The sequence below is a fragment of the Choristoneura fumiferana genome, chromosome 2 (assembly GCF_025370935.1).
Source record: "Choristoneura fumiferana chromosome 2, NRCan_CFum_1, whole genome shotgun sequence".
Taxonomy (NCBI): Eukaryota; Metazoa; Arthropoda; class Insecta; order Lepidoptera; family Tortricidae; genus Choristoneura; species Choristoneura fumiferana.
Genome location: NC_133473.1, coordinates 2,788,170 through 2,807,290, shown reverse-complemented (window position 1 = coordinate 2,807,290; position 19,121 = coordinate 2,788,170). Strand labels below are relative to the sequence as shown.

The 19,121-nt window shown below is 37.1% G+C and overlaps 2 protein-coding genes across 2 annotated transcripts; both read left to right on the top strand.

Annotated features, from left to right (window-relative positions):
- Nucleotides 1-963: 963 nt before the first annotated feature.
- Nucleotides 964-9,521, top strand: LOC141445644 (V-type proton ATPase 16 kDa proteolipid subunit c). The gene is made up of 3 exons (XM_074111495.1): nucleotides 964-1,208; nucleotides 3,453-3,645; nucleotides 8,572-9,521. The coding sequence occupies exons 1-3, from the start codon at nucleotides 1,136-1,138 to the stop codon at nucleotides 8,777-8,779; spliced, it is 474 nt and encodes a 157-aa protein (XP_073967596.1). The 5' UTR covers nucleotides 964-1,135; the 3' UTR covers nucleotides 8,780-9,521.
- A 1,878-nt stretch (nucleotides 9,522-11,399) lies between these two features.
- Nucleotides 11,400-17,402, top strand: Ostgamma (oligosaccharide transferase gamma subunit). Its single transcript, XM_074111494.1, has 6 exons — nucleotides 11,400-11,581; nucleotides 11,653-11,934; nucleotides 13,576-13,716; nucleotides 15,774-16,062; nucleotides 16,699-16,891; nucleotides 17,243-17,402. The coding sequence occupies exons 1-6, from the start codon at nucleotides 11,504-11,506 to the stop codon at nucleotides 17,256-17,258; spliced, it is 999 nt and encodes a 332-aa protein (XP_073967595.1). The 5' UTR covers nucleotides 11,400-11,503; the 3' UTR covers nucleotides 17,259-17,402.
- The last annotated feature ends 1,719 nt before the right edge of the window (nucleotides 17,403-19,121 follow it).

Below are 19,121 nucleotides of genomic sequence, written 5' to 3'. Positions count from 1 at the left end.
CTAAAAATGTTTGAATGTTTTGTTTGTACGAATGTTTGTTTTCGGGTCTTGGACGTTTAATAATGTCTTTAAGTATGTATTTTTCTAAATAAGTGTTTATCCGTTACCTGGTATCCATAATACAAGCTTTGCTTTGTGTGGGACTAGGTCAATTAGTGTCAATTATTATTATTAGCCTATTCTGTTCCATGATATTTATTTATTTATTATGCTTGAATAGGTTAACGATGTGTGAAATTATTATCACTTTGCACAAAATTATGAAAAAGCATCTTCTGTCTTTGAATTCAGGTTTTCATAATAAAAAAACATTATTTTGTCAAAACGTCATAGTTCGAAAGAAAGTGGCATCACCATTCGATGTCTGCTCTTTATCGTCTAATTATATGTTTTAATAATTAGAGGGAGATTGAAAACCAATTGAGACCTTTGAAACAATATCAAGATACTTTAAAAAAAACCTGCGAAGCAATTCAATGGTGCGTGTGAAGTTCCCAATCCGCACTGGGCCCGCGTGGGAACTATGGCCCAAGCCCTCTTGTACTGAGAGGAGGCCTGTGCCCAGCAGTGGGACGTATATTTTATAGGCTGGGATGATGATAAAAAAACACTACACAGCAATAAAATTAAAAAACTACTAAAGTTGCAAGTGCTTGCACATGGTATCCCTACTTACGGTCAATACACTGATTTAATTATTGAAACTTCTACTTTTTGACAATGTGTAGCATGTGTAGCAAAAATAATAATTGAAATAAAATTTTGATAATCTTATTTTTGATAAAAAATATTTTATTTGGAAATTGTAATCTTAAAAGGAGTGAAATTGTTAAGCCGTGCATGCGCAGAAGGAAATTGCTGGCCAGCGATCCACATCAATGATCTACGTCAGAACGCTGCGAAATCTTTAGCTCAGGATTGGTTGCGCATTTAGGAAGTGACGTACGAAAGCCAATCAGAACTAGGGGCATATCGAGCACTGCCTTGAACATCAATCGTCATATGACCCATTCTAGCGAGTCTGCAAGGCTTGGGCCATATTTGTCTGTGCTAAAGTAGTTCCGTGGAGTGAGTGTGTGCAGATAGTCATCACAGTTTTTGGGACCTGTAAATACTCCCACACTTCAAATTCAAAATGTCGGCTGATAATCCCATCTATGGACCCTTCTTTGGAGTTATGGGGGCGGCGTCCGCTATCATCTTTAGCGGTAAGAGATTCTATATTACTTGTATTGAAATGGCTGTCTAGATTTGTTTTATCGATCTGCCGAAATGGATTGCCCTACTTTCAGCAATTTTTGGCATGCTTCACGTAGACAATTGCATGAAATTTGCTGTAGACAGAGAACTTAAGTATAAAATTATGAATGCGGTGTTATTTTAGGCATCCTAATTATAGGTATAGCCGCACCTTGTCCCATACGACAGACAGACATTCGGAAATATTTGTGACGAACGCAGACTGGATGTTATGTCTAGACGGGTTTTTTCAGCGCGAGGGGCGGTTTCAGAAATTTTATTGTTATTTTTTAGAATGATTCATTGGCGTGTCATGTGATTGACAATTAGGTTTTGTCATGTTGGTATCTGTTGTCTTTAACAAAGGCTCGGTAGAAAGCAGGCTGTATAAAGTTGTTGCCTTTGTAGAAACAAAATGACCAAAAAACTGGTGATTTGTCGGTCGATTGGATGTCGCAAGGATGCATACTTTAGATTAGATTTTTCGTTCAGTTCTGGGTTTTAAAATGGTGGTGGTGGTATTTTCCTTATGCAGTTCTCATAGTAGCTCCTATTGATATATTTATCGATTGGGATTCCCATTGAGTCAGCCTACAAAAAATGTGACCATCATCAGGTCACATGACCTAACTTAAGGACATCATGTGACAGGTCATATGTTTTTAACTTAACATAACCTAAACTGAAGTGTTTCTGGAATCGTTTTTCACATTACCAAGGGATCAAAGAAGGATTCAAGCAAATGAAAAAAAAACTTAATTTTGTCTATGCTTTTTAGTCATGTGATTGGTCCTGTGATGAAGCTGCAAAGGACATGTTATCTTAACTCAACAACTAAGTTATCTTAATTGAACAGCAACTGTCTGATAAAGGTTTAATTCCACTCCCTTTAGGCATAGTTTAGGCCTAGGGACATCTTTTTTTCAGCCTGAACTCATCTTTTTTGCCAATGGAACGAGTTTTACTTAATTTAGTACTTAAGTGATACATTCAAACTATGAGAAACACCTTACATAATAAGGTACTTTTATCGACCTTGAGGTCTCAGGATGGTACTCAGAGTAACAATATTACAGAGGTACTTGAATGGAATGAAAGCAAGTAATTGCAAACACTTAATAGAACATTGTAATTTATCATACATTTCTACCTAGAATTGTTAGGATGCAAAATACTAACATTTTTAATTGGAAGATTATGTAAAGAGATTGACATACAGTTATATCAAGTTTTAACTGTCATGTGAAAAGTAACATGTCAATTCTATGAAAACCGACAAACATTTAGCAGTCATGTGACAACGGCACTTGAGATTATCACACAAAGTTGCTAAAACTAATGGTGGCTCTCACTTAGCAAGCAATTTCAAAGTACATTCACATACAGTCAACAGCAGAAGTAAATGAGCAGTTATAGTGCTCAAAAGGAGTTACACACTCTTATTGCCTTGGCAGTAGAGTCATGTGTAAATCATTTTGAGCACCATAACTACTCATCCACTTCTGCTGCTGACTGTATACTATATTACTGCACTAGATCACTTTCTCATCATACTTAAAGATCTTCATTTCAAATATGAGGCGAGTAGTTTATATGAAGTTGATACTTTTCAAAACAATGAGAGAAAACCATCTTTGACATGCATTGTTATGGGAATTCTCTGAAAAGATTCAATTTACATCTATTCCTTCTGTTTTACAAGCTTATAAAAAACTTTCAATGTTTTTTTATATCTTGCAATTCAAATTTTGCTTGCTTGTAGTGATCAAATCAACATGAAATTTGGTATGCACATAGTTAGGTGACAACATGCAAAAAAAAAACAAAAGAAAAGCTTGAATTATAATTAAAATAATAATAATTTATTTGTACATGATTCATTATAGAGTATTCGGAAATTCTGTCTCCTAAACTAGGTATAAAATACATGTATCTTAGGGGCAAAAATTTAAAATTAAACTCACAAAAACTAGTATGTCAACTGTGCAATCTAATCATCTCATTTCCAACCTAAATATGTCCCAAGAAAGAAATTAAGGAAGAAAAATGCATCTATTTAACATCATAAAACATGAACATACACACACAACACAATCACAGAACAAAAAAAAGCATGAGACATACATCATGCTAAATAGGTCCAGCATTTGACATATTCAATGTTCCCTTAGTTAATGTAAATCAAAAATAACATTTTATGTTACTAATTCCAGCGCTGGGAGCGGCTTATGGCACAGCCAAGTCGGGCACCGGTATCGCCGCCATGTCGGTGATGAGGCCAGAGCTCATCATGAAGTCCATCATTCCCGTCGTCATGGCGGGTATCATTGCCATCTACGGGTTGGTGGTGGCTGTCCTGATCGCTGGTTCCCTGGAGCCCCCAAGCCAGGGTTACACCTTGTTCAGGTAATGTTCTAGACTATCTTTAAAACTTGTGACTGACTGACAGGCAAGTGTTTTTCCACTTTAGAATGTGTTGTTATTTGGACAAACAATTGCGTGATGCCCAACTGCAATAGAATGTATACAAGAAATTCAAGGGAATCCCAGAACTATTGCAATGTTACAAAATAAAGTTTTAATTGCTTTACCTAACCAATGTAGAAAATTAATACCAAGATAATAATAATATGTAGATATAAAACCACCTGTCTTTTTCATGTGAATGTTAAAAGATTAGACAGAATTTCATTAAACACACATCAATGACGTTTGGTATGTAATGCCTAAACTGCTGTAATTACTTAACTAATTCTGTTTTTATGAGAGGAATGTAGTGTATAACCCTGAGAAACAGCATCTTGTGCTAACTATATTGAGTTACGCTGTTAGTAGTAGCTATTAGTTATCTTTATTTACACAGATGGCATGCTTAGTTTGTTAATTTGATATTTAATGTTCCCATTGATTGTGCTGGCATATTTTCCAGTCACAACAAAAAACAACTACCAAGAAATATGTGTGAAGTACATATTGTATAATGAAGAAAAAAAATTAAAGGTCTTGGTCTAAAGCAGCTTCTCAAAGTGTGCTCCCTGTAATCTTTTATTTGATCATGGGGGATTACAGACTGCATTCTAATTTTAGTAGAAGGATTGTGCCATATTTAGGATGCGAGTGTGACAACTTACTGCGATAATAAGCAAACAATTAACGTGACAAAACCTAGATTGAAGAAGATAATTCGATGTAAACTTTGACCGCCAGTGCCAAATCCCTCCAAAGAATAAAATTCATTGCTTCAGTGATTCCGATGTCACATTTCCTAGGACCTTGGAAATAACAATGATAATGACTGATGTCATTCAGGGTCATTGCATTTTTTTATGCCATTGCCTTTTTCTTATCTGGATGCAGTGATCTATGAACTATTTGAACTGGGATAAAAAGCCTTGCTACAATTTACAATAAGGCGTGTTCAGAATATGGAAATTGTCGCCGAGATGGGCGCCTCCCCCTCCTCTACGTCCGCCTTGAATGGAGCCATTCCAAGAATTCTTTTGTCACATTAAAAGTTTATTGCACTGGTTGTGTCATCATCTCTGACCTATATTATGTCATATGGAGAACATGGTTCTCACAAAATTTTCGCTTATTTATTATGTGTTTGCAATATATTTGAAGTAATGTTACAAACTGAATTTAATCCATGACTTTCTCAATCATGCAGAGTTATCCTAACAATCAAGTTCTTAGGCCTAGAGCAGATCAATAATAAAGACAGGTTTATTTACACATATTCTAAAACTATACATAGAAGACTAATAAATAGAGGAGATAGTATGATAAAATAATTAGAATTCTTATTAAAAAAAATATTTCTTTGTAATGACTTGAGGTGATATTAAATAGTTTCAAGTACTTAGAAATGACAGTAATTAACTGTATGCCAAAGTAATTAATGAGTCGGAACTTCTTTCGTCTAACAAAAATAACTACATTTTTTAATTTGAAAAACAAACTAATTATTATTTATGATGTATTTTTCCTTGTCGTGTGTGTTGTAGAAGTACAATTAGTGAATATTATTTTTGTTATTTAATCATTGTAGTATCTCATTTCTAAGATTCAAGCACTAAATTTATTGCTTTAATTAATTTCATTGATATCTTTTATCATTTAGGGCAGATCATGGATCCATCCAAATAATAAAGAAAAACTTACCAGGTTTATTTGCATGAAGGGAGTTCTCTGGAACTACTGGACAGAAATCTCCAATTCCTTCACTAATGACAGTTACATCCTGATTCAAATTGGGCTTTTTTATCCTGGGAAAGTACAAAATTCACACTAGACACTAGCTGTAGCCTCATCATATTATAAATTTAAAAATACTTTAAAAAGCCATGGTGGCAGAGTGGTTTGACCTATGGCCTCTCAAGCAGAGGATTGTGGGTTCAAACCCCGGCTTGCACCTCTTGAGTTTTTCGAAATTCATGTGCGGAATTACATTTGAAATTTATAATGAGCTTTACGGTGAAGGAAAACATCAATGGTGTGTGTGAAGTTCCCAATTCGCAGTGGACCCGCGTGGGAACTACTGCCCAAGCCGTCTCATTCTAAGAGGAGGCCTGTGCCCTGCAGTGGGATGTATATAGGCTGGTATGATGATGATGATGAAAAATACTTGATTTAGCACAATAGGAATATCCTTGTTATAAAAGTAGACCTCTTTATTACAATATTAGGCACACCCTCAAGATGTCATGATCATGACATAATTTTATTTGATTTTTCAAGCAAGTAATTTTCGAAGTAAAATGTAATATATATAAGTACTCTATTTTCCATAAGTAGGCACTTCTGCCTGCCCTGATAACAGGCTTAATCAATCTAAACGATAACACGGTAGGTGTATAACATGATGTATACATTTTTGGATCAATAACAGTCCTTGATTGGCTCAGGCCTGAAATATCTGTTTTCCTAAAATGTACAATTCTCAAAACGTCTTTTAGCACTTCTATTTTGTCAGATTTCTCAAAATGTCTGCTATTTAAAATGTGTACAATCTCAGGAAGTGGTCTATTCATAATGTTTATTTATTAGCCTTATCATAATTTCTGGTTTTCGGTTATGTTCACTTTTTTAAATAGTTCCCATAATGTCTGCTTTATTTTCAAATCAATGTTCTGAATGTATAAGTTTAATTTATTGCTTGCATTTACTTACTCTTGAAATAAAATTTAAAATGATAAAGATATTTTAGGTAAATAAACACACTTCTGGAATGCCAATTTTTTTTAAAAAAAACGAACATTATACGAAAACTGTCATTCTTGGAAATAGACATTATAAGAAGCTAACATTATCCAAAAGACGTGCTGACATTACGGAAAAGCAGACATTTTGGGAAAAATACATTTTAGGAAAATGGACATTTCATGCCTGAGCCCCTTGATTTAGTGCTTAGCTTACAGATTACCCAATTCCTTTAAAAAAATCAAAATTAGATAGGTCTCGACTTAGATCACAGATACTATGTAAAAGTAGCATATTTAACACTTGGACGTTCAGCCGCTATATTCACCTACTACAAGGTGGCTCTCCACTGATGATTTTGGTAACAGTTGTATGTGTATATTTTCAAGAGGAAGTTTCCTCATTACTTCACTATTATGTCTAGGATAGCAGAGTGGAAAATAACTGAAAAGAGTTGATACCCTATTTGTTTTAGTGATTCATAAGATAAGTCTATACAATACTGCATAGTTTTGTAATTTCGTGTTGAAGGCACTCGGACGCGCGGAAAATCGCCTATTAGATTGACCGACCAAATAACAGCAGCCATGTACAGTCCCTTGTACGCATGCACGAGGATAGAGGAACTGTCATAGATGAGTGATGGATAGTGAAGTGGGTTACAAACACCCAAAATGACCATAACCACTGTGTCAAGAGTGAAACGAAGAGAAGATTGTACTTTCAAACTGTCACCTCAAAGAAGTTATTACATGCCAGATTAGTTTGAAAAAGTCGACAATAGCAACAAAATGGAGACTTCTGTGTAACACAACAATAGCAACTCATTATTCAGACTTTACAGCCACCATAATAACTCAATCCTTTACTAGCTTTTGTTCCAGCGTTACGTGTGGAAATGAAGTTAGTGACATACTTAGTGACAAAAATGTTATGCCAAAATGATCCGAGGACAATAATATTACCTTTCAAAACTCAGTAGTAGAGTCACAGTATAACAAGTTTCCCTTGTTATGCTGTGGTAGAGTCGACAGTTAGTTTTAGGATCAGTTTATATATTGGAGTAGTTGATGCTGAATGAAACATTTGCATAACATCAATCTATTAGACAATGTTTGCATGCCAATGTATCTGGTTAGACATGTCACTGCACATTAACACTAAAGAACAATTTTACCATGTCTGAAGCAACATAATCTCATTGTTAAAGGTCATTAAGATTTGTTGTTTAAAGATTTTGGGTAAAAAAATAACTTCATTTCTCGATTTTCTCGCTGACCCTACTTTTTGTTGACTGTGCATTATCTTATCATCCAATTGGGTGAAATTCAACTTGCAAATTTTAAAGACAACTTATTTGGCTAGTTACAGCCCATGTAAAAACATTCGAACCAAGCATTAACGTCTCTATAACCATGAGAGAGAGCTTCTAGCGGATCGGCAACAAACTTATCATACATAGTTAGTATTTTGAGTCCAAATGTTTGTTCAACGAAAAGCATGAGTGATTCATTAAATCATTTTCCAAGATCCATATCAATGCAATACAGCCATAATTGCTATAGGATGTACCGTTATTATCTTTGTGGGCCCATTAAAGTTAATCACTGTCCACATCCCGGCAAATGATTAATGTAAATGTAATTAACCGTGAATCATATAAAACTGCAATGAACTTCGACTATTTACTTAGCTGGGCAACCTACAAACTTAAGACTTAAAAGTTTATTCTACAAGCTGTAATATGCAGAGCACACATTCCCAAACAAAACTAATGACTAACTAGTAAATCGAATATTCACATTAATCTGTGCACCGTAATTACCGTGGCGCTATTTCCGCATTAGTGGCACGATAATTAGACTTCAGTGCGCAGATAATTGCGAATGGCTGACATCCTTTTTTTTTCGGATATGTGTGTTTAGTCTAATTAATTACCATTGCTTATCCAGGGATAAAAAAGTGAAACGGCAATAGATACGACGGGTGCACAGATGAATGAGAATAGGAGAAATACTCGTATGAAAGGATATACCACCTACATCATTTTGACAGATTCTCTTCTTAAATTACTATTTTAAGTAAGTCTGTTCTTTCTCTTCTCTAACATTCTTTTTCTATTCTTTGCAGAGGTTTCATCCATTTGGGCGCCGGTCTGGCCGTCGGTTTCTCAGGCCTGGCAGCTGGCTTCGCCATCGGCATCGTGGGTGACGCCGGTGTCCGCGGCACAGCGCAACAACCTAGATTATTCGTCGGCATGATCCTTATCCTCATTTTCGCTGAAGTGTTGGGTCTATACGGTCTCATCGTGGCCATCTATCTTTACACGAAAATGTAAATCTGCAACACTCGTCTCCCGTCGCCCGTGCTTCGAGGCTCTATGCCACTCGCGCACAGTGATGTCGTCGTCGGTAAAGCTTCGCATAGAGTCCCGGAGCACTGTAAACTTGTTGAGTATTCGGACATCGGCCTGCATAGCTCCGGCGCGGACGGCCTCGATGCTGCGACCGCCACGCGCCCCGAGCCGCGGACCATTTTCTATCCTATCATTTTGTAAAACGATCACGTTCGAAGTTAATCATGATTCAACTCTACCGCGCGATGACAGCGTTACTTATTTTAAAACTGCCTATACTTTAATTTTTTTTTTGGTGACAGGAGAATTTAGTTCCACCACTCGACATATCAATTTTGTTGCGCGCTCCTTCCATCCGCGAATGGTTCCATCTGACGATATCACTTTTTAGATTATTTTAGCGTTAAGGCGAAACTAATGTACAGTTAGAATAGAAATTTAAGTCCAAACAAGTTATCTTAAAAATAATTTATAAACCGTTGAAACCCCCAAGGTACTGTGTACCGCGTCTTTTGCTGAGAATGTTAAGGTTTAACCTGGCTTAAATACATGCTAATAGCTTTCAGTGTTATAGTGGGTGTGATTATGTATCCTTATAATTATTACCAGGCCTGTAATTGTTATCTCTCGAGTGACCACTTCGAATGTTTTTCAAAAGCGAGTCACAAATATAATTATTGTAATGCCAGGAATCAGTGAATAAACATGATTTGTACATTCCATATTATTTTGTTTCTACTTGATTGTTTTATGTGTTTTATTTTCCTTTTCGATCTTCTAAGCGAACGAATGAGACGGCAAGGGTATTTATATGCTATTATGACACGCACTGTCGTATATTCAATTGAAGCTATAGCTAATATTATACACTTCTGACGGCTAATTTATGTGAAATATATTTCAAATATAATATTTATTCTGTATACCTCATAGTCGAAATGATGTTTGAATGATATAAATTGGTAAGTAAATACGATTAGGTGAAATTGTATTTTATTTTAGGTTTCATGTTAGAGAATGTTATAATCTTTGGTGTTATTGAATGAATTGTGTTAATAAAATATTTTGAAAACAACTACTGTAAATTATGAATGGATTGTTTCTGTTGAATCCGGTATTTAGTTTTGAATTATCATTCGATCGATAAAAAAGCGATCAGAAAGCAATGGAGGCTGATGAATGGTTGACCTAGATTTGGGAGGTCATTGCTTCTGAGGTAATCGCTTTGATTATTTCTATTTGGCTGTCGAAAAACTTTCAACACTTCCACTTCCTATATAATCCCCTGCCCAGGGGGGCTACCGAAAATCGAAGTTCGTATCGTACCGTTCCTCTCACTTTCGTATCTCACTAATATTATAAATGCGAAAGTTTGTAAGTCTGTTACTTCACGTTTAAACCACTATACCGATTTAAATGAAATTCGGTAAACAGATAGTTTATAGAGTCCCGGAGAAGGACATCGGATATAGCGGGCTAGCGATAAACTAATTCTGCGCGGACGAAGTCGCGGGTAACTGCTAGTTATTAATATAAGCTTCAGCGGGATGGCAAGATACGAATTTTGAATTTGTCGTGGCCTGAGAACGAAAACTCAAGGCTAAAGAGTCAGGCTGCGTTACCATATCACCAATGTGCGAGGAATTGGAATTATGTTATGATTATTACAGTTCCATGATCGAATAAAATTGGGAACCACATCTATTCTGTGGTATTGCGAGTCGAGTACCTACTCAGTTGCCTCACCGCACCCTGGTCGCTTATCTGATAAGAGCCCGCTACACGCTCTCGCTACGCATCCCAGCACATCTCTGGTGGAAACATTGTACTTTAAAAAGTTGAATGAACCCTTCCATGATTTTAAGATCACAGCTCATTAGAGCCATTCGGCACCCGACCAGCACCGCCTCGTCGACAGGTGATCCACGAATTTCCGAGTAGTCTACTAGGAAGGGTGGATGAAGGGCGTCGCATCGCAAGCGCGTGGGAACTTCACGAGCGAGGCGATCCGGTGACGCTACGGAGTTGATAGAGTGAATTTAAGTGACCATAACTATATAAATCCATTTAAAAAATACCTACTAACTGCTTGCGGCGAGGCGGTGCGGGTGGGTTGGGTTACAGAATACCTAATAGTACTATGGGTGCCGGGCAAGTGGCTCTAATGAGCTGTGACCCTGTAAGACCTATCCAACGATACACGTTAAACTAGAAAGAAAATCACCTCCTTTTTATGTCTATGGAAGGTATATACCCTAAAAAAAATTAAAACTGATATTAATTGAACGTTAATCATTCCAGCCCATATACGTCCCTCTGCTGGGCACAGGCCTCCTCTCTGAATGAGAGGAGGGGCTTGGACCGTAAGTTCCCACGCGGGAATCGCAATCGAAGTGAAAAATAGAGTTTTCACCTCGAGAATAAAAGTCACTATAAACCCTCGGATAAATAGACACCCTCGCTAAAGCTCGGGTATACATTGGCTTATTTTAGTCCTTCGATAAAAAATATACTATCAAGTTCAGTTTACACCTGAGATTTATACACAGGCAGATTATTATCAAAAGTTCATATACTTTTTTGCTCGCTTCGTAAATGCTAAGAACACGTCACGATTTTCTTTTTGACGTTTGATTTTGACAGCTCATGGTTTGAGTTGGCTGAAGCTGAAATTATTTATTACTCGAATATTTCAATTATATCACGATGAAGTACAAGGGGTTATTGTTTTTTATGATAATACTCACGTATTACAAGGGCGAAGCACAAAGCCGTGCCAAGGGGGTAAGTTTAATCTCAACATTTCTATACGAACCGGCATTGAATTTCTACTGACATTTATATCTTAATTCCAGTTGGAAGAGAAGATGCAGCAATTGACTGACATGACGGCGAAAAAGTCCATTATTCCATTAAACGTTAATAAGTTTAAGGACTACGTGAAGTCTCCTCCTAGGGACTATTCCTTCATCGTCATGTTTACTGCCATGGCACCTTCAAGGCGCTGTGCGATCTGCCAGCATGTTTATGATGAATACCTGATCGTAGCCAACTCGTTCAGGTTCTCTCCGTCCTATAACAACAAGCTGTTCTTTGGTATGGTTGATTTTGATGAAGGATCTGACATCTTCCAAATGGTTAGTAATTTTACTGTAGTACTTCATGTTCTGTATTTTTACTCTGTGGCGTGCATTGAGCACTAGCACTGCATAAACTGCTATTGGCACGGTGCGCTGCCGTAGGGGCAAATTAGCAGCTGCCACAGATATAGATTACACTGGATAATGCAAACACCTTTAAATCTGTATGAAAACCAACCAAGTCACTTTTTTATATCTACTGTGACGTCTCAAGAGCGAATTAGCGATGTGAATTCCCCAATGTCCGCGCAAAATCGATTCAAATGCGCCGCCCGCCTGCGCCTTGGGGCTTGAGTCAGTCACTAGTCATGATTAGTCAGTTAGCGGTCAGTCTTTGTATGGGGCCAACCCTGACGTTATCTAGTGTAATCTATATCTGTGGCTGCTGCCTACCCTGGAATTGACCCAATGCATGCCAATGTTTTTACTAGAATCTTTTTAGCATCCAAGAAACATCACATAGTAGGTATAAGTAAGTAAATATCACGGAACAATTCACACCAATTGACCTAGTCCCAAAGTAAGCTTAGCAAAGCTTGTGTTATGGGTACTAAGCAACGGATAAATAAATATAATTATATAGATATAGATACATTCTTAAATACATATTATACACCCAAGACCCGAGAACAAACATTAGTATTTTTCATACAAGTATCTGCCCCAAAACGGGAATCAAACCCGGGACCTCAAGCTTCGTAGTCAGGTTCTCTAACCACTAGGCCATCTGGTCGTCAAAAGGTACACAAGGTGTATTAAAATAAAGCTGGAATGTTTCAGCAGATGGTTGGATTAGCAGGACTGAATGTCCCTTTAGGATAGGGTTGCCATACATCCCGGTAAGCCGGCACATGTCCCGGTTTGAAGCATGGTGTCCTGGCGTCCCGGCCGATAAGCAAATTGTCCCGGATTTAAAATCATAGTTATTCAGTAGTGGGTTGAACTTGATAAATAATAATATACCTGCAATAAACACAACTAACTATGTATGGCTAGGCTATAACATAGTCAATAACATGTGTTTTCTGCTTTGTATTGAAAAGTGCCTATGAACAGAGAATCCGATTGGCGGGTTGCTGGCACTGAATGAGTGTGTTGAAAGTTGTAATGTGTTTAGGCAAGGACTAAAGCTTTAAAGTTACCTATGATTGTAATAAAAGTTCCTTTTTCTTCTACCTTTACTATTTTTTCTTTAAATGACCTGGTCTGAGTCCCCACACTTATGGTAACCCCTATCTAGAATTTTTGTTGTAATTTTTGATTCAACATCAACCAGAATCTAAAACTCCTGAATAACATTTGGAGGGGTCAATCTAACCCAACTAGATGCACTCTGTCGAAATACTCTAGGTTCATTTTAAAATTTGTATAATTTATATGAATTGTATGATTAATCCATCTCTTATGCTTATTAAATATTTTTTTATATTATTTAATTGTCTTAATATTCTACACTAGTCAAAAGAACATTTGTATTTTGCTATTAATAAAACCTTTTGTAGGCAAGGAATGTTACTAAGAATTATATTTATTAGTATTTTGGTTAAGTGAAACTCATGTGGCCCTATTTTCTTTTGAGTAGTACAAAATATGATAAGTCCAACATGATTGTGAATTGTGGTTTCTTAAATCTTCCAGCTCCGTCTCAACACAGCTCCGGTCATCATGCACTTCCCTGCCAAGGGGAAGCCTAAGCCTGCTGACTCCATGGACTTTGAGCGAGCTGGGATCCATGCTGAGGCTATTGCCAAGTGGATCCAGGACAGGACTGATGTTCAGGTATATACTAACAAATCAAATATTGATCCAATGTGTTGGACTATGACTTAAGGAAGAACAGGCATTCTAGTGTTTTTCTTCTATTCAACTGAATTAAAAATACATGGCCCCTCTATATACGCCTATGTTGTCAGTGCAGTGTACCGTCCATAACAATATGTTATTGGTTGTAGGTTTCCTGTCTGTTCCTCCCCCAAAGTCAAAATTATATAAACTGAACAGTCTCCTCATGTGTGTAATGTCTCTACATCGAACTTTGAAAAATACATATTGCTAAAACAGCAAGGGAGAAAGCCATGTATATATAAAAAAAAATATATATAAGAATCCTACTTCCTACTAATATTATAAATGTGAAAGTTTGTGAAGATGTTTGGATTTGGATGTTTAGATGTTTGTTACTGAATCACGCATCAACAGCTGAACGGATCTGCATAAAACTTGGCGTACAGGATAAACGAAGATCTGCATTGAGACATGGGATAGGTACTTGATATCGCGGTAATGTGTTCCCGTGGGATAATATTTAAAGTTTAAACAAGAATAGAGGGCGCTGTCCAAGAACGGTGACGTACCGTACCTATGCTTCGTTTTTTTAGCATTAGAAAAAAGGTAATTAAAAAAAAAAACAGTAACTATTACTTAGGATACTAATTGTTACATTATTTGCTGACTTATTTTTAAACAGTGTTTTTCAATGAAAAGACACGTCAAAATAGCTTACCCTCTTTCTAAAAAAAAAAAAACGAAATACACGCTCTCAAGATGACGTGTTAACTTCGTTTGCAATCAATAGATGGCGTTGTGCAAGCGAACGTTGTTCTTTCAAATTGTTAGCATAACCTTTTCAGGGCAAACTCTAAGACACTTATTTATTGCGTTGCCATGCTAACAAGAATTTGTATATTTCAAAAATTGCACGGGTATAGGTAATATAAAATAGTTCAGTTCAGACGGCATTAAGCTAATTCTAATGCGGGCGAGGCCGCGCGTTAAGGCTAGTTACATAATAAAATTACAGGGATATATAGGGTCCCTTACTAGTGTGGACAAAAGTTGTGATAAGAATTCCCTTAGTTAACCTAACCCTTAGTGAACCTAAATCTAAACATCTTAACTTTATCTACATTCAGTGGAATGAATTATTCAATCGTATGACTTTTAACCTATTGTCTGTGCCCCCAAATCTACACACTATACCACGCGCCATATAAATCTGCCTAAAAGTTCATTACTTAATACTCAGTTTTGACGCATTTTTGAGATACATTTATTATGCGTCGTCATTACGTTACTTCCGGATTGTGTTCGAATCGCCTAACCGTTAGGTTAGGCACTATACCGTTAGGCCCTAGGTATAGTGCCTATTCAAATTATTGTTATTATACCTTTATATTTTTGTGGTACTAGTCGTGGCAATGAACTTTTAGGCAAAGTTAGGCGACGGAAGGTATAGTAAACTAGTACTGGTCTTATCTAGACACGCGGTAGCATGTCAAGCCAAGTTCAAGCTAACAGAACTGGCGAGCAGCACCGTGTGTAATTTTACCCGAGCCGTAATATCATTCCTTCTTATAACTTAGGATAATAGATATAGATTTATTGAAGCCTAAGGTCGGACTTGGCTAGTTTTTATATACGAATTATATTAGCCTTCGCAAGTTTTAAAGATGTAAATTCTTATTTTATTCTTCCAAAAATTTGGCTTGCTGGTAGAAACTATAGCCATCGAACTTTGGGCTCTTCCATGACTGTTTTAGTAGGTACTTAATAATAATTCGTGTATGAGAACTAGCCAAGTTCGACCTTACGTATAATATATTATCCTAAGTTATAAGAAGAAATTATATTTTAAGTTGTTATAAAATAATTTCAGGACTGACCATTGAACTTGGCACCCATTTAGATCTCACTTGTTTTGTCGTTAAAGTCAACCAGGACATATATCATAATATTGAACTTGGCTCTTATTTCACATTTATGTTTTAATGGGATATTCGTTGCGTGAAGCGACTGCATTGTGAACAACATACATATTGGGCTTTTTTAATTTCCAGATTCGCATCTTCCGCCCACCAAACTACTCTGGCGCAGTCGCATTTTCCATGCTCTTCATTCTCGTGGCAGGATTCCTTTACCTCAGACGGAACAACCTGGAGTTCCTCTACAACAAGCAAATGTGGGCTGTGGCAGCTGTCTTCTTCTGTTTTGCTATGGTCTCCGGACAGATGTGGAACCAGATCAGAGGGCCACCATTCTTCCATAGGAGCAAGAATGGGCCGGTTTATATAAACGGAGGATCGCACGGGCAGTTTGTGTTGGAGAGCTACATTGTGGCTATTTTGAGTATCCTTTTTGAATGAAGTTATAATTGGATTCAATTATTTTTAAGCATCATGAGGTTAAAAAATTCAGTTTGAAATTTACCATGTGAAGGAAAACATAAATACACAAACTTGCGAATGAACTCAATGGTGTGTGTGAAGTTCCCAATCTGCACTGGGCTCGCGTCGGAACTTCGGTCCAAGCCCTCTCATTCTCATTCATGCATATTACGTTTCTTCACTTAATTGTGCTTTGAATTTTATTAATTGATTATAAAAATCTGATAGGTTAATTTATTTCGTATACATAGTTCTTTATGTTAAAATATTTTACGCCAGTCATATTCAGGCTACAAATGAAATATACTTCCATATTGTTTAGACCGCAGCAACTTTTTTTTGAGTAAAACGAAACGGTGCATCCAGCGTCACCCGCGCCATGCTAGAATGAAAGCACTGTAGCAGGGGGACGTATATAGGCTGGAATGATGATGGTACATGGATGGATGGGACTCTATTGTTAACGGCGTAGAAGCGTGTTCAGATGTTTTTGATCAAATTTTTGCTCACAAGTTTATGAACTCGACTGTACTAACTAATCACACCATCCTAACAATCTCCCCTACCTTTGACATTTTGGTCCTTAACTCAGTATCAGACGGAGCAGTCGTGGTAGGCATGATACTGATGATCGAAGCGGCCGGAGGAGTGAAGAACACAGAAGCATCGCGCAGCCAGGCAGAGGGAAAGAGACGCCGCTTCCAGTCCGTGGTGGGGCTTGTGTTAGTCTGCGTGTTCTTTTCTCTGCTGCTGTCTGTGTTTAGGGCGAAGACGCAGGGATATCCTTACAGGTTCGTATTGTTTTATGTTTATATATATATATATATTAACAAAAAGTTGGAAAACCCCCGACTTTGTCACTTCAAAGTTCAATATCTCAAAAACGGCTGAACCGATTTTGATGTAACTTGTCTGTCTAAGAACCAGCGATCGCTAGAAAACTTAATTTCAAATAAAAATAAATCGCATTCAAATTGGTCCACCCATTTAACAGCTACGGTGCCAGACAGAAACACAGACAGACACGTAGCGGTCAAACTTATAACACCCCTCTTTTTGCGTCGGGGGTTAAAAACGTACCTAACTAACCTATATGGTTGAGCAGAAAAATTGTTTGCTGATGTGATTTTCATTTGTTTCAGTTTCCTATTCAAGTAAGGAGGCACAAGTGAAGTATTTTTAAGGATTTGCAATACGAGTGTGAGTGAAATATGTATTTGAATTGTATTTAACAATAGAGACTTTTTAAACTTACGGAAGTAAGGCGGGAATAAATTTATTAAAAAAAAAAGTTTCATTTTTATTTTTACCATAGTTGAAGAAAAAAACTAAATTGATATTTACATTATTTATTTATTGTAAAATAATGTAATACACAAACTTATTATAATTTGAAAAATATCTTGATTGTACATTATCCATATCCATACTAATATTATAAATGCGAAAGTTTGTTTGTATGTTTGTGTGCTTGTCAATCTTTCACGCCGTAACGGAGCGACAGATTGACGTGATTTTTGGCATAGAGATAGCTTATGGGCCCCAGAGTGACATAGGCTACTTTTTATCCCGGAAAAATGCACAGTTCCCGAGGGAACAGCGCGTTATAACCGAATACCACGCGGGCGGAGCCGCGGGCAAAAGCTAGTAACATTTATACAATCGTGAGTAAAACATAGAGTAATAAATAAAAGAACTATGAACAAGTGTAGGCATTATAGTTGTTCAGACTTGATAGATTCCCTGTGCGATTTTTGACGACTGGAACCACCACAGTCTTCATCAATTTTATCTTGCATTTTTACCATACATGAAGCACAAGTTGAACAGCACTGCCTACACACGACACACTTCATCACTCCCGTAGAAGCTCAACAGTAAGGCCATCGTGTCCTGGAGCCTTGCCTTTCTTCATGCGACATACTCGTACAACCTTACACATCTTGTGCTGTCGACAGGCTGGAGGCCAGTCGGCAGCATAGGAGAAGCTGGTCAAGGGGTTTGGTTGCTCTTCAAATTTTTTTGAAATTCTTTTGTGCTCTATGTAGTGACAGTTCGTCCATCATCATTTGATCCATTCCGTTGGCACCTCCTGACTTTATTTTTAAAGCGCCTTCTACTTTGCTTCATATTACATGTGTAGGTCCACTGATAGCCCTTCCACTCCCTACCCTGCACTTGTGGTAAAGTTTCGCAGACTCATGTAGATCCCGTACGTGGTGGTTCCATCCGGGAATCTGCATTCGCTTCCGTGCACTGACTCGAGATTTAGCGCACATCTCCGTTGCGTCATTAAAAACAATAATTATCGTACTATACAGGGACTGGCTAATACGAAACTTGAAGTTCGTATCGCACCGTCCCTTTTACTCGCGTATTAAATGAATAAGCATCAGCGGGACGGCAACATACGAAGTTCGAGTTTTGCACGTAGTAGGGCCAGATCCTCCGATGTTTTTTTATGTCTTACCTCATCATTACAAATTATAATCTATCTGTCTTTACCCAAATATTAATACTAATTGAGACCTATTTATAGCAAAAAGATATGACTACAAAAATGTTAAAGTATGTTGTTTGGCCATTTTTAGTCATTTTGAAATCTCGTCATTTTGCGGCCTAGTCACTTAGAAAGCTAGTGATTTTGAAACCTCGTCATTTTGGGATCTAGTCATTTTGAAACTTCGTCATTTTGCGATCTAGTCATTATGAAACCTCGTCATTTTGGGATCTAGTCAATTTGAAACATCGTCATTTTGCGACCTCGTCATTTTGCGATTTCTTGTTGACATTATAAACCGAACTTTCATCTATGTTTTTGTCATATCGTAGGTATACGCTTAAAACTAAAAATATTCGATTATCACCTTCTACCTGAATGTCAATAATGCGCTCATTCATTACTAAACTGTATAATTTACATATTTGGGAAGTAGCTTTTTCGAAACGTCAGCCCACCATAGCCCCCCTTATCACGCCCTTATTTGTATCAATCGCAGATATCGAATAGCTACCAAAATC